Genomic DNA, 21,076 nt, shown 5'->3' with positions numbered 1-21,076 from the left:
AAATGTGACTTTTTTCACATCAAGTGATCAGACAATCATTGGAGAACTTAAAGAATGTGTTTTATCCATATAAAAAAGCTTAAATTTTTTTTTTTAATGTATGTTGATTGATGTACTAAAACTCTATTTGGAAAATGCTTAATCTGTAGGCCGAGACAAAAAAAAAATTTCCAAGATCTTTCATCTCAAATTCCTTTTTCAAGTAATTTGTTGTTTTTGTGAGCTCTTCAAGAGTTCCAACAAGATTTAAGTCACCAACATACACTGTAATAATTGCAAATCTGGCTTCTGATTTCTTAATGAAGATGCATAAACATATAGGGTTATCCACAAACCCTTCTTTTAGCAAATATTCACTAAGGTGATGATACCACATGCATCCAGATTGCTTTAATCGATACAAGGATCGTTGCAACTTAATTGAGTACATGTTACGAGGCTTTGTACTATTTGTTTCAGGCAATTTAAATCCTTTAAAGATTTTCATGTATATTATCCATGAATCCATATATATATGTTGTAATAACATCCATGAGACGTATATCCAATCTTTTTAAAACTATCAAACTAATTAAGAAACGAAATGTGATTGCGTCCATGACAGGAGATTATGTTTCCTCATAGTCAATACCAGGTCTCTACAAGAAACCTTATGCTACTAATCATGTTTAATATCTTATGATTTCATTATTCTAATTACGTTTTTGTACAAATACCTATTTGTACCCAATAGGCTTTACATCTTCAGGTGTTTGGACTACAAGTTCAAAAACTTCTCGTTTTGTTAATGAGTTTAACTCTGCCTACATAGTTTCTTTCCATTTTGGCCAATCATTTCTATGTTAACATTCTTTCACATTTCGTGGTTCGGGATCTTCATCATTTCTTATGATATCAGAGGCCACTTGAAAAGTAAAAATATTGTTAATAACAATATTATTTCGATCTCATTTTTCTTCCATGTGTACATAACTTACTGATATCTCACAATTTTTAGATACCCGTGCCTCTTCAAGGGCTTCTTGTTCAATATGTACATCTTCAAGAGTTTTCTGCATTATTTGTATATTTTCTAGGGTTATAGATTTCTCAATTTTAGACTAATCAGTCATTTTGATGGCCTCTTCTAAAGTGTCAAGTTTCTCTAATGTTCTCCTTTTCTGAGGATTTATATCATTTGAGCTGACAATTCTACCATGCTTCAGGCGTATCTTACATTCATTTGTTAACTGTCCTACAAGGACATCAATCCGTGTTGGAGTATTTGCAGTTAGGGTATGTGACTTTGTCACTTTCTTTATATCAATGAATGCATCTGGTAATTGGTTTGCAATATTTTACAAATGAATGATCATTTGAACTTCTAGTTCACATTGATTTGTACGAGGATCAAGATGGGACGTATTAAATGCGTTCCAAGTAATTTCTTGTTGTTCTTCAAGAATCAGTTTTTCTCCCTCTACGGACGGGAAAACACTCTCATTAAAATGACAATCTACAAAGCGGGCTATAAAAACATCGTCTGTCAAAGGTTCAAGATATCTTATGATAGATGCAGATCAAAACCTGCATAAATCCCAAGTCTTCATTGGAGACCCATTTTAGTGCGTTGTGTAAGTGTAATTGGTACATATACTGCCAACTAAAGATCTATAAATGAGAGATATTTGGTTGTTTTCCAAGCACAAGTTGTGAAAGGGGAGTATTCATGGTAAGTTGTAGGTCGAATACGGACTAAAGTTGTAGCATGCATAATAGCATGTCCCTAGGCAGAAGTAGGTAACTTGGTTTTCATTAGTAATGGTCGAGTTATTAATTGGAGACATTTGATAAAGGATTCTACTAAACCATTTTAGGTATGGGTATGAGCAACATGATGCTCAATATCTATTCCTACGGACATGCAGTAGTCAATGAATTTTTGAGAAGTAAATTCGTCAGCAGTATCAAGATGTATTGTCTTAATTGGATAGTTTGGAAATTGTGTTCGTAATTTAATCATTTGTGCAAGGAGCCTAGAAAAGGCAGCATTACATGTAGAAAGGAGACAAACATGTGACCACCTAGTAGAAGCATCTATTAAGATAATAAAATAACGGAATGGCCCATATGGTGGATGGACAGACCCATATATGTCCCCTTGTATTCTTTTTAAAAGATTGGTGACTTTGATGACTTTAGTAAAAGATGGTTTGACTATCAATTTACTTTGTGAGCAAGCAACACATGAGTATTCGTTAGGTAAAAAAATCTTTTGGTACTTTACTGGATGTCCATGTGAGTGTTTGATTATTTGACACATCATTGAAGACCCTAGGTGACCTAACTTGTCATGCCAAAGGACAAAAACTTTTGGGTCATTGAACTTTTGGTTCACAACAACATATGATTCAATAGGCTTTATAGTTGTATGATACAACTTAGAGCAAAAAACTAGAAGTTTTTCCAATATAAGTTTATGGTCAGATATAATGGAAGTAATGTAAAAATATTCTACATTATCTTCATTCATAGTTTCAATATGATATCCATTTCTGTGGACATCTTTAAAACAAAGCAAATTTCTTCTAGATTTGCAAGAATATAAAGTATCATTTATATGAAATTTAGTTTCATTTGCTAGCATTATGTTTGCTCTTCCAGAGCCTTCAACTAAGTTTGTAGGACTAAATATGGTACTTACATTAGCTTTGATCAATGTCAATTCAAGGAAATATTTTTTATCTCGAAGAATTGTGTGCATAGTTGCACAGTCTACGAGACATACGTCATCCTCATTCATCTTGAGACCAAATAACATGAGGATTTTAAATATAACTAATATTTAAAAAAAAACAAGGCATAATGTAAATAACAATATAAAAAAAATGTAATAATCAAATATAAATATAAGATATAATAATATATTATTGGATATATGAAGTAACATCAATCAATGTTAGCATTCTCATCATTTATTAAATGTACTATTTTTTCACTAGGACCTCCAAAGAAATCAATATCATAGTAAGTTAGGTCCAATCCATCACCACCGATAAAGTTCATTTCTATCTCTTTTCATTTTGCCTTTATTGATGCTTAGGAAAGGTCGACCAAATGTTTAGGTGTCTGATAGGTACGCGACCAATGCCCCTTTATACCACATCTATAACAATTATTCTCATAATTCTTGGGAGGTTTATCTTGTATACACTTCCTATTTTCTTGTTTTGCCTTAATATTATTTCACTTTTGGTGGTGCAATGAGGCTTTCCTTTTCTGCGAATTTAAGGAATTATTACCATAATAACCATGGTATCGGGGATTCCTTCCACGACCACGACTACATCGTCGTTCTTATCCTCGTCCACGAGTTTGGGATGATATTGCATTCACTTCAGGGAATGGTTCAAATCCAATTGGACGAGACTGGTGATTTCTTATCAAAAGCTCATTATTATGTTCAGTAACAACAAGACATGATATTAATTTGGAGTGTTTTGTAAACCTACGATCTCGATATTACTGCTTGCTGAGAACATTCGAGGCATGAAATGTAGTAAAAGTTTTTTCTAACATGTCTTTTTTTATGATTTTTTTTCTTCACATAGCTTTAATTGAGAGTTGATTTTGAAAAGTGCGGAGTTATATTCATTAATAGTTTTAAAATCCTATAACCTCAAGTACATCCAATCATATCATCCTTTTGGGAGAATCACAGTTTTCTGGTGGTCATATATTTTCTTCAAATTACTTTATAGAATAAAATGGTCTTTTACCGTAAGATATTCATTTTTTTAAACTTTCATGGAGATGATGACGAAGGAAAATCAGCACTTTTGCACGATCCTGCAGGGATGCTTGATTTCTTTATTTAATCATAGCTCCAAGATTCATTGCATCAAGATGTATTTTAGCATCAAAGATCCAAGATAGATAGTTCTTTCCCAAAATGTCAAGTGTCACAAATTCAAGTTTTGTGAGATTCGACATTGTCAGATAACTTCAGATATATGACAAAACAATATCATTAGAATCGATTATAATAAATTGAGAACAATGGTATAACTTTTGATTATAATCAAAATCAAATAATTTTCTTATAGTTTTTAACAATATATAACACAACTTAAATGAATTTAACAATAGTAATATAAATATTTAAAATTTTATTCTATATAAACAACTTCAAGGTTAAAATATGAGAAATACCTTCAAAGTAATTTGTGCTGATAATGTGTTATAAAATGAGGATAAATGCAACACAAATAAAAATAGAGAAACAAATATACATTATTTCGATAATAATATATAATGGGAAGGAAAGAATCAAAGAAGAAAATTGAGAGAATTGGGAGAATAAAAAGAAGAGAGAATGAGAGAAAGAAATTTTTTTTCTTTTGCTCGGGATGGATTCTATAAGGGATGGAAAACCCTTTTATAGGCTTTCCTAAAAGGTTCATATTTACTCATCTTAAAGATTAGTAAATGAAACTCATAAATAAAGTTCATAAATGAACTTTAATTAATTATTACATTAATGTGGTCATTCATTACTGTTGTAAAATGAGAATAAATGTGACTCAAATAAAAGTAGAGATGACTATGTATTACTTTAATAATATATATATATATATATATATATAGAGGGGAGAAAGAAATCAAAGAATAGAAATGTTGAGAGAATGAAAGAAAGAAAGAGAGAGAATGAGAGGAAAAAAATATCTTTCTTTTTCTCGGGATGCTTCTTACATGGGGTGTAAGAAGCCTTTTATAGGCTTCACAATATGAACTCCCATTACTCATCTTAAAGATGAGTAAATGGAGTTCGTAAATAACCATCAATGTGGTCATTCACCATTGTATTTACAACACTCCTACTTGGATGACCACCATATTAAAAGAATATGCCTCATTAAAACCTTGCTAGTGAAAAACCCTATAGGAAAAACCTAGCAGAGGAAAAAAGTACAATATTCTTTTCTTGGTATGTTAGGACGGCCTCGTTAAAAACTTTGCCAGGAAAACCCAGTAGGACAAAACCTGGACAAAGGAAAAAAGAGTGCAGTACACTAACACCCTTTTACAAGCATACTCCTCATCTTGTCGATATCCTTGAGTTGACGCATTCCAATCCTGTGTATTAACTTCTTGAATGTTGAGGTTGGCAATGATTTTGTGAATAAATCTACTAGATTATCATTTAAACGTATTTGTTGCACATCAATTTCACCACTCTTATGGAGTTCATGTGTATAAAAGAATTTTGGTGAAATGTGTTTAGTTCTATCTCCTTTAATATAACCCCTTGTTATTTGTGCAATGCATGCAACATTATCTTCAAATAATATTGTCGGGTCACCTTTGATAGAGGAGAGTCCACATGATTCCCGAATATGCTAGATTATAGATCTTAGCCATATACATTCACGACTTGCTTCATGAATTGCCAGTATTTTTGAATGATTTGATGATGTGGCCACCATTATTTGTTTGACAGATCTCCATGAAATAGCAGTATCATTGCAATTAAACACATACCCTGTTTGTGACCTACCTTTATGTGGATCTGAAAGATATCCTGCATCTACATATCCAAACAATTGTTGCTTTGATTCCCTTGAGTAAAATAAACCCATATCAGTAGTTCTGCGAAGATAACGCAATATATGTTTGATACCATTCCAATGTCTTCAAGTTGGAGCGGAATTGTATATTGCTAATAAATTGACAGAAAAAGCAATGTCTGGATGTGTACAATTGGCAAGATACATAAGTGCACCAATAGCACTAAGATATGGTACTTCAGGACCAAGTAACTCTTCATCTTTTTCGCAAGAACGAAATGGGTCCTTTTTCACATCAAGTGATCAGACAACCATTGGAGAACTTAAAGAATGCACTTTATCCATATAAAAACGTTTCAAAACTTTCTTCATGTATGTTGATTGATGTACTAAAACTCCATTTGGAAAATGTTTGATCTATAGGCAAGACAAAATTTTGTTTTTCCAAGATCTTTCATCTCAAATTCCTTTTTCAAGTAATTTGTTGTTCTTGTGAGCTCTTCAAGAGTTCCAACAAGATTTAAGTCATCAACATACACTACAATAATTGCAAATCCGGTTTCTGATTTCTTAATGAAGATGCATGGGCTTATAGGGTTATTCATATACCTTTCTTTTAGCAAGTATTTGCTAAGGTGATTGTACCACATGCGTCCAGATTGCTTTAATCCATACAAGGATCGTTGTAACTTGATTGAGTACATGCTATGAGGCTTTGTACTATTTTCTCCAGGCAATTTAAATCCTTCAGGGATTTTCATGTATATATCATTATCCATGGATCCGTATAAATATGTTATAATAACATCCATGAGATGCATATCTAGTCCTTTTGAGACTGCAAAACTAATTAAGAAACGAAATGTGATTGCGTCCATGACGGGAGAATATGTTTTCTCGTAGTCAATACCAAGTCTTTGCGAGAAACTTTGTGTTACTAATTGCGCTTTATATCTTATTATCTCATTATTCTCATTGTGATTTCGTACAAATACCCATTTGTACCCAACATGCTTTACATCTTCAAGTGTTTGGACTATAGGTCCAAAAACTTCTCGTTTTGTTAATGAGTTTAACTCTGCCTATATAGCTTCTTTCCATTTTGGCCAATCATTTCTATGTCAACATTCTTTCACATTTCGTGGTTCGGAATCTTCATAATTTCTTATGATATCAGAGGCCACTTGGAAAGCAAAAATATTGTTAATAACAATATTATTTCGATCCCATTTTTCTCTCGTGTGTACATAACTTACTGAGATCTCACAATTTTCAGGTACCTATACCTCTTCAGGGGCTTCTCGTTCAATATGTGGCTCTTTAAGCGCTTCTTGTTCAATATGTGTCTCTTCAAGGGTTTTTTGCATTATTTATGCCTTTTCTAGGACTATAGATTTATCAATTTTAAACTGATCAGTCATTTTGAACGCTTTTTCTAGAGTGCCAAGTTTTCTTGGGTTCTCCTCTTCCGGGGAGTTACATCCTTTGAGCCGATAGGTCTACCACGCTTCAGGTGTATCTTAAATTCATTTGTTAACTATCCTACAAGGACATCAATCCGTGTTGGAGTATTTGCAGCCGAGATATGTGACTTTGTCACTTTCTTTGTATCAATGAATGGATCTAGTAATTGATTTGCAAGATTTTGCAAATGAATGATCCTTTGAACTTCTAATTCATATTGATTTGTACGAGGATCAAGATGGGTCATAGTAGATGTCTTCCAACTAATTTCTCATCGTTCTTCAAGAATTGAATTTTCTTCCCCTAATGACGGGAAAACACTCTCATTAAAATGACAATCCGCAAAGCGGACTGTAAAAACATCGCCTATCAAAGGTTCAAGATATCTTATGATAGATGGAGAATCAAAACCTACATAAATCCCAAGTCTTCGTTGGGGACCTATTTTAGTGCGTTGTGTAGGTGCAATTGGTACATATACTGCACAACCAAAGATTCGTAAGTGAGAGATATTTGGTTGTTTTCCAAGCACAAAAACTTTTGGGTCGTTGAACTTCTGGTTCACGACAACATATGATTCAATAGACTTTATAGTTGTATGATACAACCTAGAGGAGAAAGCCAGGAGTTTTTTCATTATAAGCTTCTTGCCAGATATAATGGAAGTAATGTAAAGATATTCTACATTATCTTCATTCATAGTTTCAATATGATATCCATTTTTGCAGATATCTTTAAAACTGAGCAAATTTCTTCTGGATTTGCTAAAATATAAAGCGTCATTTATATGGAATCTAGTTCCATTTGGCAAGGTTATGTTTGCTATTCTAGAGCCTTCAACTAAGTTTGTAGTACCAAATATAGTACTTACATTAGCTTTTATTAATGTCAATTCGAGGAAATATCTTTTATCTCGAAAAATTGTGTGTGTGGTCGCATAGTCTATGAGACATACATCATCCTCATTCATCTTGAGACCAAATAACATATGGATTTCATATATAACAAAAAAAAAAAAAGGCATAATGGAAATAACAAAGAAAATCATATGTAAATATAAGACATAATAATATATTATTTCATATATAAAATAACACCAATCAATGTTAATTTTCGTATCATTTATCAAATGGTCTGTTTTTTCATTGAGACCTTCAAAGAAATCAATGTCATAGTAGGTTAGGTCCAATCCATCACCATCGGTAAAGTTCATCTCTATCTCTTTTCCTTTTTCTTTTATTGATGTTTGGTAAAGGTCGACCAAATGTTTGGGTGTACGATAGGTACGCAACTAATGTCCCTTCATACCACATCTATAACAATTATTCTCATGGTTCTTAGGAGGTTCATCTTGTAAGCGCTTCCCATTTTCTTGTTTTGTCTCAGCATTGTTCCACTTCTAGTGGTGCAATAAGACTTTCATTTTCTGATAATTATTACTATAAGAACCATGGTATCGGGGATTTCTTCCACGACCATGATCACATCCTCGTCCTCATCCACATCCACAAGTTTGGGATGATATTGCATTCACTTTAAGGAATGGTTCAGATCCAGTTGGACGAGACTAGTGATTTCTCATCAAAAGCTCATTATTTTGTTCAACAATAAGAAGACATGATATTAATTCAGAATATTTTGTAAATCTACGCTCTCAATATTGCTGCTGCAGAAGCACATTCGAGGCATGAAACTTAGTAAAAATTTTCTCTAACCTGTCTTCTTCTGTGATTTTTTCTCCACACAGTTTTAATTGAGAGCTGATTTTGAAAAGTGCGGAGTTGTATTCACTAACAGTTTTAAAATCTTGCAACCTTAGGTGCATCCAATCATATTGAGCTTTTGGGATAATCACAATTTTCTGGTGGTCATATCTTTCCTTCAAATTACTCCATAGAGTAAAAGGGTCCTTTACCGTAAGATACTCATTTTTTAAACCTTCATGGAAGTGATGGCGAAGGAAAATCAATGCTTTTGTACGATCTTACGGGGATGCTTGATTTCCTTTTTTGATCGTAGCTCCAAGGTTCATTGCATCAAAATGTATTTCAGCATCAAGGATCCAAGATAGATAGTTCTTTCCCGAAATGTCAAGTGCCACATAATCAAGTTTTGTGATATTTGACATTGTCAAATAACTTCATATATATGACAAAACAATATTATTAGAATCGGTTATAATAACTTGATAGCATTGGTAAACTTTGATTATAAACAAAATCAAATAATTTGTTTATAACTTTTAACAATATGTAACAAAACAAATCAACAATAATATAAATATGTAAAATTTTATTCTATATAAATAACTTCAAGTTTAAGATACGAGAATTACCTTTAGAGCAATTCGTGTTGATAACGTGTTGTAAAATGAGAATAAATGTGACTCAAATAAAAGTAGAGATGACTATGTAGTACTTTAATAATATATATATATATATATATATATATAGAGAGAGAGAGAGAGAGAGAGGGGGGGAGAAAGAAATCAAAGAAGAGAAATGTTGAGAGAATGAAAGAAAGAAAGAGAGAGAGAATGAGAGGAAGAGAATATCTTTCTTTTTCTCGGGATGCTTCTTACATAGGGTGTAAGAAACCTTTTATAGGCTTCACAATATGAACCCCCATTACTCATCTTAAAGATGAGTAAATAGAGTTCATAAATAACCATCAATGTGGTCATTCACCACTGTATTTACAACAATTACTTATTTATAACATTATTGACACATGTATATTAAAGATAAAATAAAAATAAAATAAAAGATGGTTAAAAAATAAATGCAACCAAAGAAGAAATTTAAATGAATTAAATTATGTACTTCTCAAAATATAAAAACTTCCTAACTCTTTTTTAATTGGCCAATTATTATATTTAAGAGAAACTTTCATGTAAACTTGATAATTAATACTCGAATACGAGTAAGATAATCAAATTTGTACTTAGCATGATAAAAGATGAATTTTGTTTTTGTGATATATATATATATAAATTAAAGGTCTTGTTACACTTTTCATATTTTAATCACAAATTCCATATCACAATATTATTGTCACATTTTTGTACCCTAAATACATTTTTTTTTGTACCTCAGTCATATTTTTTTTTATAACTAAATCATTTTTTTCATACATAAATTAGTGATGTTTTTCATATCTTGGTATCTTGATCACATTATTCATACCTTGGTTGTATTTTTTGTACTTCAAATATATTTCTCATAAATGAATATTTTAATTACATGTTTTATATCTTAATCAGAATTTTCATATGTGACTTTCTAATGTTAGATTGATCGATTTTGAGTTCCACAATTTTCTAATACTAATTGAATCAGTTTTTGAGTTTCAAATATTTTTAAAAATGAATGATTTTTTTGTATTAAGTGTTGTTTAATTTGAAATCTATTTGTTTAATAAAAAATTTTGAAAAAATCAATATACATACATACATATATATAATTCAAGGGAATATTATATTTAAAGATTTTTGTATTGGTATTGAGTGGTGAATAGAGAATGAAATAAAAGAACATCGTATTTAAAGATTTTTTGTAATGTTATTGGGTGACGGAGAGAGAATAAAAGAAGAAAGGTACCGTGTTCTATTTTTTTATTTATTTTATTTTATAGTTTTTTTTTTATTTCTCTTTATGTGAAAACAACTTCCTACTTTATCTAAAAAAGGGTTTTGTATTTCACTTTGCTTTTAAAAACTATTTTTAGAAAATAACAACCAAACATTGCTATAAAAATTGCTTTTCAAAATAAAACATTGTTTTCGAATTACACAACCAAACAATCTTTTATTATTTAGAAAAAAGGAAACTCTCAAAGAAGGTTTTTTGGTAATGAAAATAAAAAAAATATTTTAAACTATGTGTATAAATATTATCGTCAATTTATTTTTTTTTTCCATTCTTATTTTCATTGTTACCTAACATCAAAATGAAAAGAAATAATCCTTCTAGCCTAACATTGAAATTGAAATAAACAATCACTCTAATCTTACAGTCCTGGTGTAATCAAACACAAGAATTATAATCACTAAATTCATTCATATTAAAAGGGATATAGAAATAAAAATAAAAATATCCATTCTCATTTCCCATTCCCCATTCCCCATTCTAATAGGCCATTCCCATTCCCTATTCCCCATTCCGATAGGCCAAACATGCGTAAGGATTTTTTTTTTTTTTTTTTTCCATTCCGCTTAAAGATGATCGGAGCCTAAAATAAAGATGGGAATGATATTATTCAATTAAATTGACTATAATATAGCAAATGATGCCAAATACCCAAAGTAAGGAACCAACATAAGCATGAAGAGACAAAGGTCAAAGATCACCGAAACCACAACCAACTCAAAACCTCCCTACTCCAAAACCCTACCAAATCCTCTTCCATTGTCCTAAACCCAGCAACCCCATTTAGCAAACAGTGAGTCTACTACATATATAAACCAGCTTTCTACACACTACACACACATATGACATAACTCACCCTCAAACAGATTTCCCATGGCTCCCCAGCTTCTCCTCTCTTCTCCCCTCACCGGCCAATCTCAAGCAGTCCTGGCAGCAGCAACCCTTCTGCTGTGTGCTTTTGCTTTGTTCATGTGTGCCTCCCATTCGCGGAAATGGCATCGTTTGAGTGGTGGTTGCCACAGCTTCCATGATGCAGATCCTGTTATACAAGTTGATTCAGATGCAATGTTCATAGCTAGACATGGGGCTCAGCCTGGTGATGGTGATGGTGAAGAAGGGGAAGCATCAGTATGGCAGAGGAACATACTCATGGGAGGGAAGTGCCAGCTGCCTGATTTTTCTGGTGTTATAATTTATGATTCTGCAGGAAATGTTGTCTCTAATGCCAAAACTTCTGGTGCAACCCTGAGCTTGAAGTGATGGAAATATGTGTATGAAATTTGAAATGCTGATTTAATGTTTCATTATTCAATATTGATTTTGAACAAACTTACATACAAGTGCAAAAGAACCGGATTTATAGATAAATTTAACCAAAATTTTGATTACAATAATCTGGGCTTTGATTAGTTCTTGATGGATGAAGAACTGCGGCCTCTGAATCCAACGACACTAAGCTTCGAAGTTGAAGACTTAACTGAGCTGGACCTCTTGCTGTCTGCACGTTTCATCACACCTGATAACGCTCTTTTTGAACCACCTCCAGCAGAGGAAGACTTTGAGGGCTTCAATATTTTGACTGTCTTTTTAGATTTTGTTGGAGGAGATACCTTTCCAGATTTCCCTCCCAAGGTTTTTCTTCCTGATGTCTGAGTGGAGGCAGCCTTGCTGGAGGACTTCATTGATTCCACTTTAGTCTTGTTTTTCTGCTTTGAAACTTTTACCAAATTGGCATTCTTTGCCTTCTGCTCGCTTATCTTGGCCCTGGCAACATCTCTTCGGAGGTTATCTGCAGTGAGAGCTTCTAGGCTCTCATTCTTCCTTATGGCCTCCTCAATTCGGGTGGCTAAAAGCAGGTCTTTCTTAGCAACCAAACTTGTCACTTTTCCTGTTGAGAGAAGTATTTGGTTTAGCAACTCAGCAATGTGCCTCAACCTTGCTACCACAGACCTAACCAAACCAAACCCTCACCTCCACACCACCCACCCAATTCATACAGAAAAGATGTGGTTCTAGTTCTACAAGTGGGAAGGATTCAGCATTCATGATTTCATGTCACCAACCCCAAAGACTTGAGATTATGCTCCACTGAGTGACATAATAAGAGCCGTAATGCACAGCATGCAATTTCATTTCATATTATTATAAACACTTCCATGCAAAGAAAAGAAGAGAAGGTTTTTTCCCATTATTTTTAAGCAAAGAAAAAGAGAAGCCGAGACCCAGTATGCATACCTTTTGCTCCCATTCGTGCAGTTCTTCCAGTTCGATGGAGGTAATCGATCTAAAAGGTCAAAGAAAAACAGAGTTTAGTTTCCAAATATGAGGAAAGTTGAGTGAAAAAACAGAAGATCTTCTCAAACCTCAACAAGTAGTCAAAGAATGATGCTTACAGAATTCAAGGGAAAATCAAACATGATGACATGATCAACATCCAAATCCAATCCCCTAGCAGCCAAATCCGTGCATACCAATGTGGGGCAATCTCCATCTTCAGTCTTAAACTTCTTGAGGTTTTCAACCCTAGGCATAGAGAAAAAAGGCAGCTTAGCAACTTCTAATATTTTATGGATTTACAAAGAGCACTATCACATGGTCTCATTTCACATGAGCAAAGATCCACGGACTTTAGAGGCATTCAAATAAAATGACATAGTGGGATGCAGTAACTTCATGGGATGAGCACCATAATACAGAGAATCTAAATCAGGGGATACCAGGAACATAAACACATATCAACAAGCTCTAGATGCCTCAAATGACCTAGTGGTGAAAACAAGATGCACAGAAAACAGAGATAAAAATACTGCATCCTCGAAACCAAAAATGCACTTTCAAGCTCAAGAATTACCACATTAAACATGTTTAACAAAGTGATGCAATATGCTTCTTGCATTAGACATTGTATTTAGCGTCTTGGCCAATTTGCTGTAACTTCTAGTAAAGTGCTTCCCTAATAAGATCTTTACAAAGAGGTTGCTATTAATATATGGACAATTTTAAAATTCTAAAACATCTTCCTAGAAGCTCTACCACAACAGCATCTAAACTCCACTTAGTTCCTCGACTCTAAAGTGCTTTAGTATGCAACCAAACACATTATAAACTCTATGCTAATTTCACATTGCATATCCCAGAGGATTCAGAGAGGACCAATAAGCCACATCAGAGATTCAATGTGAGCACTTGAATGAATAGAAGAGTTGGTAACATCCTATTTCTTCAAAAAGTAAACACTAAGAATGATTATTTACTGAAAGATTGTTTAGATTTTATCGGCTCACTAACTGCAGTTCACTTCATTCCAACTAGGATCGACAATTCTCCCATGTTCCTAACACACGAATTCTCTTACCAACTTCAATTAAAAGTAAATTTTAGTAACAGGTTGAAGCAAAACAGCAATCACAGTAAAACCCAAAGGTCAAAAAACAAATAATAACCGCACAGTTCAGGAACAAATATGAGGCATGCTGTCATAAGGGATCACTAAACGGAGAATAAGGCACAATTTCCTTCATACCAAGACCAACATATGGTAAATGCTCCCATTGGAAGCAAAGGCCATGAAGAGACCGTGTTTTCTGCTATTTCTGCTCATGCTTATGTTCATGGCATCAGGACCAGTGGCAGAGCCACCTTGACCCCTGGGGGAAGGGGGGTGCAAGCACTCACCTCCTTTCAAAGGGTTTGAGTACTTACCATTGGGTTAGACTAAGGGGAGTATATTTTTTTTTTGTCCCCCACTAAATTAATTTTCTGGCTCCACTACCGATCAGACCCACCACAAGTGACTTGACTCAGACAAGCTTTTGAGTTTCAAAAACTGAAAAAAAAAAAAAAAAAAAAAAAATCTTCACTTAGTTTTAATTCAGTTTTCAAATTAATTATGTATAAAAAAAAATTCTTCACTTAGTTTTCACTCAATTTACAAATTAATTATGTATAAATATTACAAACAAATTTTCTGATCAAAAATTTTTTTTGATAGATCAGGCCAGCAGTTAACCCCATCAGGGCCTACCCATTCAACCGAACCAATATCCGCCCACCTTAATGCCCCCACTCAGGTAACAAGTTTTCCAATCAAAAATAGTACGAACAAATTTTCCATTATCTGAATGAAGATCGTGACTTGAGTAGGGTCACAATAACTTGGACCTAGGTTGTACCCTTACCTACCCAAGAGACAAATTAGTTAAAAGATATTCATCAAATCTACCTATATCATTTCGACAGCCAAGAGAACCATCTAAAAGGCTTGTCCAAATATAGTCACCTAAAAGTAATGTTGATATAGACTGGAAGACCTGCTATGACTGCGTAACCTCTGGAATGAGTACCATGTTTATGGAAAAAGGGGGGAAAAAGCTGCTTTACATCACTCCATTTGAATATTTTTCCCCATTTACTATGCAAATTGTGAGTATTACATATAACCAGGGAAAAAAAAATTTAAATACCTTGCATCATCTCACCTTTGTTCTGCTGGCACCTCACCATGGTAATTGACAGTGAAAATTTGGTTTTCTCCAAGAAAGTGATCCACAGCACGACTAGAATTCAATGTGTTACAAAACACCATTACCTTGTTTCCTTTTGCCAAACTTGGCTCAAGAACCTGATTTGACATCACAAAATAGCCCATGTGAGTTTACTGCTTTTCGAGGAGTACTCATTGAGTAGCCAATACCAAAATTGTCCAGGCTTGTAGTGCAACTGAGTTCCATTGAAATGCCAATTATACTACATAGGACTGTCAAATGGCCTGGGACAGCTCAACACCCAGCCAACTAGCCAAAAATGACTGGGTCTAAAATATAATTGAGCTTCAACCAAGCTGAGCTAGGTAAAGTTCTCAACTTGCATTTTTAAGTTCTAGATGAGCTAGAGCTACAACAATTTTGTTGTAATTCTCAATATCTCTATTATTAATATATTATTAGCTTTATAGCCATTACTAACTAAAAAGAAGTGCACAAAAAGGGAGACCTGTAATAATGCCTCCAGCTTGTTTTCAGAACCCGAAAGTTTGATAAAATCATGGCGAGCAGATGCAATCTTCTTATGCAGTGTTGAAGTGCGCAAATGTACTATTCCCTGAAATTCCTCATCAATCAGCTTTTGCACTGCCTGCAAAACCTCCCAAAGATCAGCTATAAAGCTTCTTTGAAGACCACAATTCACGTAAAAGCAGAGCCCATGAGCTGAAATTTGACAAAGAAACTTCGAGAAGTAACCAACTAGCAACTAAATTACCAAGGTAGGGCTTCAAAGATTAGGTAGCTTTCAAAAAACAGTTTAAGATTATGTTATACCCAATATAGGAGCTTCTGGAGAAATCATTTTTTATGTACTTCATGTCTCTGTGAGATAATTACTCATAAACACACTGAGAATGATATAAGGCTCCTTTTCAAATCTAGTCTGATGTTTGATTCTTATTTAACCAATAGTCACTCCTTCAACACAGGCCATCATGAATATATATATCATGAATCTGAGATCCTTTTCTAAAAATTGAAAGTATCACTATTTAGATGTGTAGTGGCTGTATATATATATATATATTTTGGGTCAGAAGTCTAGTGGCTGTTCTGATTTTATAAATGCACCCAGCCAGGTCCCCATGCTACCTCATATAAACTAAATTCAAGACAGAACCAGGTCCCCAACTCAATACCTCTTTTACACCAAGATCGTGCCCCATATCTGTTAAGTGCCTTCTATATATATATATATATATATATTTCTTCTTCACCTATAAAAATTTTATACCTAGTTGCTCCCCTTACAACTTATAGAGCTTTACCAAGCTTAGTAAATTAAAAACCCCAAGAAGGCTATCCTCAGTTGACTTGGTTCTGGATTTCCCTAAAGAGAAACTTATACATGTGTATGCATGTGCACACGTGTGTTTATGTATGTACCTCTTTGCCTACAAGTTAATGAGCCTTGAGCAATTTTATATTTATCTCTAACCCAAGTTTGAAATTTCATAAGTTGTTCAATGGAGCTTTTCACTGTTACTATGCTCAACCTTCACCATCTAGGGTTATACTATATTTTAATGATAAAAAGGATCAGGGAAGTTGGAAAGAGGTACATACTACAGTCCTTGGGGAATTTCACCAATAGATCATGAGAATTTGTCCTTCCCAAGCAAAAACAAATAAAAAGCTCTTTTAAGAAACCATACTCAGGTAGAGAAAGACTGATGTACAATTTTTTAATACCAAACAAAGTTTTATTAGAGAAGGGTAAAAAACAATAATAAATACAAAATGAAGAACACAAACAGATGCTTGCTCTTTACACAGCACAACTAGAAAAAATAAAGCCCACATTCAAATATAACTAGTGAATCATGGTTGAGCATCAAAAATCACTGTTTATAAGGAAATACATATCAACTAGACATTTGGACAGAGGATTAAAAAAAAGGAGAGAGCTAAATTTTAATTATCTTTACATTTGAATAAGGAAAACATAAAATAAAAAACACTAGCAAAAAAATCAGCTTTTCCTTTTTTTTTGGGTGGTGGGAGATGGTTTAGAAAAACGAATAATCCATTGTTGAAACCTAAATATGACCTTATCACTTTAAAATAATTCCTCTAAAACCTATCCAATTTTTTTATTTTTTTATATGTAAAAAGAGTGATTAAAATTAAAAGCACTTGAAAGAGGTGCATCACAGTACACACAGAGTATACAAAAAGCACCTTCCAGCAAGCCAAAGGAAAGGGCAACAACAACCTGCCCCCCCAAACCAAGCCTAAAGCTTAAAAGACCTAGAGAAAACAAAGTGTACCGCCAGACAACCTTTTTGTAGGCCTGCCTACCAAACTGGTTGCTGTGACCCAAACATAGCAGAAGCCCATCTAACAATCCAAAAAGATAAAAATGTGCTCAGTTTAAATTATCACGAAAACAAAATGTCATGTTTCAAATACTGGAGGGTCATGGGGCAGTGAAGGCCTCTGAAGATATAATGGGTACCCTAGACATCTACTAATATGATAGCGCAACTTATGATACCTTTGTCATTGTAGCAGTGACTAAAACAGTTTGAAATCCTTGATCATCAGATTTTGATCACCTAAATATGACCTTATCACTTTAAAATAATTCCTCTAAAACCCATCCAATATAAATATTATCATGATAAAATGTACTCGGTTTTAAATATCACGAAAACAAAATGTCATGTTTCAAATACTGGAGGGGCTATGAGACATTCATTTTCATGGGGCAATGAAGGCCTCTGAAGATATAATGGGTATCCTAGACATCTACTAATGTGATAGTGCAACTTACGATACCTTTGTCATTGTCGCAGTGACCAAAACAGTTTGAAATCCTTGATCATCAGATTTTGATGCACGATTTTTTAATGGAGCAAGAAACTTGCGAATGTCGGGACCAAATCCACGGTCAAACATCGTGTCTGCCTCGTCCAACACCTACTAAAATAAAGCCACCATTACTAAGTGTGACACAGCAATTACCAAGTAGCATAAAGACATGAGAGCATAGAGCTGTTTACAAGCTTCCATACATTGACAAATGATCTGCACACATACAAACATAGGACAATGGATACTCCTTAACATAAAATTACAAGATTAAACTCACCAAGTATTTAATTTCACCATAAACCATATTCCCCTCCTCAATATGTTGAAGAACCCTGCCAGGGGTTCCAACAACCATATCAATTGGTATATTCAATGAGTCCTCCTGGGGTCTTAGACGGCCACCACCACTTACCATAGTGGACCTGAACCGTGCATGATGACTGATAGATTTTGCCACACGAAACACCTGCAAAGTTCCTCTAATGCTTAATTAGTTAAGATTCAAGAACTCCTAGTTTTAACTGAAGTCCAAATTCTATAGGAAGTATGCAAAAACCTGCTCAGATAGCTCCCTTGTAGGGCATAGCACAACAGCTCGAGGACGCCTTGGCTTCATTAGCACACCAGAGAGTGCCTCATCCCGTCTTAGTAGCTATAACATCAACAACTCAAAACTGTTACTTTAAATTCATATGGGACACAGTTTGCAGTATCAGCATAAATATTGTGCAACTTTCACTGCTTCCGAATATAGGTGAAATCATAAACAGAGATGTGGATTGCCTTCAAAAAATGCTGGATCAATATACACATTGTTTAAAATTTAGGGTGGGTATGAAACATCAGTAGAATGATTCTGATGGCCAGCTAATAATATTTTAATAGCCTATCAAAAAATAATATTTTAATAGCCTATTTCAAATGTCACATATGCAAGATTGAAAGTCCCCATTTAGCTTAGAAAAGGGCAGGTAGCACCTTCTTTCTTATGGAATTACTCCAGAACACAAGTGCCTGTATGGTAGAATGAGAACTGTTTTCTGTTTTCTGTTTCAAGAAAGTGATACTAACACAGAGAGTATATCTTGCAACACATTGTCAAAAAGCTTTTTTGAAACATTTTCTGAGATTAACGTCATTTTCAAGAAATGCAATCACATTTAACAATTAAAAATGATCCAAAACCCAACAAACACAATGTTCTCAGTTCTCAAATGAAAGGGATCCTGAAAAGTCATTTTCACTTTCATTTCCACTATCAAACAGGCTCTAAATTGCTTGGCACTGTTGGAAAAAAAAAATTAAATGCAATCAAGGAACCTGAAAAAAAAAATCGTAAACAGATTCATAAGGTGTTTAATTACAAGTGATTGTCTACCAAAAAAGCCTTAAAGTACATTGCAGATAGCACTCGAACAATTCAGAAATTCCATTAGAAAACAAATATCTCCAGATAAAACAACCCCAGAATCAAACCAAAGAACAAATATGAAAATCACCTGAACCAGAGGCAACATGTAAGCGAGAGTCTTGCCAGAGCCAGTGTGAGAACCCAAAACCACACTCCTTCCTTCCAACACAGCTGGGACCCCAATACACTGAATCTCGGTTGGAACTGAAATACCTGTCTCCCTCACAGCCGCCATCACTTCCTCACTCAACCCCAGCTCCTCAAAACTTGAAACCATCTTGGGTTTTTTCTGAGATTTCATTGATCCAGGCTCACCCTCTTTTCCACCCGTTGACAGTGGAGGTGACCTGGTTTGTGGGGATTTTGCAGAGTCCTTGAGGTGTCTGAACCTGAGCTTCTCTAGAAGAATGGAGTGCCTCATGGGTTGCAGTGCTTGGTCTGCTTCAATGGCGGTGGTGGAGGAGGAGGAGGAGCAAGAGATTGGCTTAAACCCTAGAAAAACCCTAGTGGTGGTGGGGATTGCGAGTTTGTAAAGCGGGCGTCTCATGGAAGGAGAGAGGAGAGAGAAAGAGAAGAGGTTTGAGGAGAGAGAAAGGCCAACCAGCGTTCTTCCAGTTCCTCCCATGGTTGCTTCTTCTTCTTCTCACTCTGGTTCCCGCTGTGTGCGTGATATTATCACCCATAGAAGATGAAGGGCTTAGGTCAAATGACATAACTACCCTTAATTCTTTCTATTTTCGGATGATTTGATAGAAAGAAATCTGAATCCCTAAGTATTAACTTTTTTTTTTAAACATCAAATATAATTTCTTTTCAACGAAAATATATCAAAGTGAATTAATATAAAAAAATTGTTAGGTGGCAATTATTTTTTTAATATGGATATTATCTTATCCATTTAATCAATTTAGTTTTTTAGTAGATTCTCATATGCAACCACTCTCTTAAGTCGAATTTCCTAATAACTTATTCCTCGTATGGAGCTCGAACTATAATACAACCCACGGGATCAAAGATTTCAATTATAAGTTTTAAATGGTGTTTTTTTTTTACTAAAAAAAATTTTAATATTTATATTTTTATATTCAACTAACTCAATAAATTCAATTTAGTTATATTAATTAATATAAATAGATTATTCTTAATTAAATAGAAAAAAACCAAAATGCTACGAGAATCTTAAAAGTATAAATATATAAAATTATATGAAACATCAATGAATTTTGTCAAAAAAAAAAAAACAAATTGAAAGCTCTCCTGTTTTTCCAACAATGAAAAAGCATTGAAGAATTTTAAAGCCTTCTACAATATCGAATCCTCCCAAAACAGTAAGAGTTTTTCTAAACATTTCTCCATAGTTTTAAAAAGCTCAAGGCGCACCAAGGCGCAAAGTAGTCCTAGAGCCTGAGGTGCAAGGCGCACCTAAGGCGCAGGCTTTAATAAAGTGAGGCGCACCCTAATTTACATATATATTTTTATATAATATAATCAAATTTAACAATCATTTCTTTGTCCTAAACACATAAATCATCAAATATCATCCAAAACTTCTATTTAATCAACAAAAAAACATAAAAAATAAAGAATTCCAAGCATAAAAACAAATCTAAATCCATATTGTTAATAGCCTAATACATATGCAAATCC

At 33.9% G+C, this 21,076-nt stretch overlaps 2 protein-coding genes across 2 annotated transcripts; one reads left to right on the top strand and one right to left on the bottom strand.

Annotated features, from left to right (window-relative positions):
* The first annotated feature begins 11,321 nt into the window (after positions 1-11,321).
* LOC104877949 (uncharacterized) lies at positions 11,322-11,961 on the top strand. Its single transcript, XM_010647521.3, has one exon. The coding sequence runs from the start codon at positions 11,531-11,533 to the stop codon at positions 11,915-11,917; it is 387 nt and encodes a 128-aa protein (XP_010645823.1). The 5' UTR covers positions 11,322-11,530; the 3' UTR covers positions 11,918-11,961.
* On the bottom strand, positions 11,915-20,144 carry LOC100247785 (DEAD-box ATP-dependent RNA helicase 39). The gene is made up of 9 exons (XM_002263604.4): positions 19,518-20,144; positions 18,575-18,670; positions 18,296-18,484; positions 17,983-18,123; positions 15,650-15,790; positions 15,136-15,278; positions 13,051-13,180; positions 12,893-12,941; positions 11,915-12,545 (listed from the first exon to the last, which is right to left on the bottom strand). Exons 1-9 carry the CDS (start codon positions 20,052-20,054, stop codon positions 12,064-12,066), a joined length of 1,908 nt encoding a protein of 635 aa, XP_002263640.1. The 5' UTR covers positions 20,055-20,144; the 3' UTR covers positions 11,915-12,063.
* Between the last annotated feature and the right edge of the window lie 932 nt (positions 20,145-21,076).

The sequence above is a fragment of the Vitis vinifera genome, chromosome 18, assembly GCF_030704535.1.
Source record: "Vitis vinifera cultivar Pinot Noir 40024 chromosome 18, ASM3070453v1".
Taxonomy (NCBI): Eukaryota; Viridiplantae; Streptophyta; class Magnoliopsida; order Vitales; family Vitaceae; genus Vitis; species Vitis vinifera.
The sequence above is the reverse complement of the archived record's forward strand: the minus strand, read 5'-3'. Positions and strand labels throughout refer to the sequence as shown.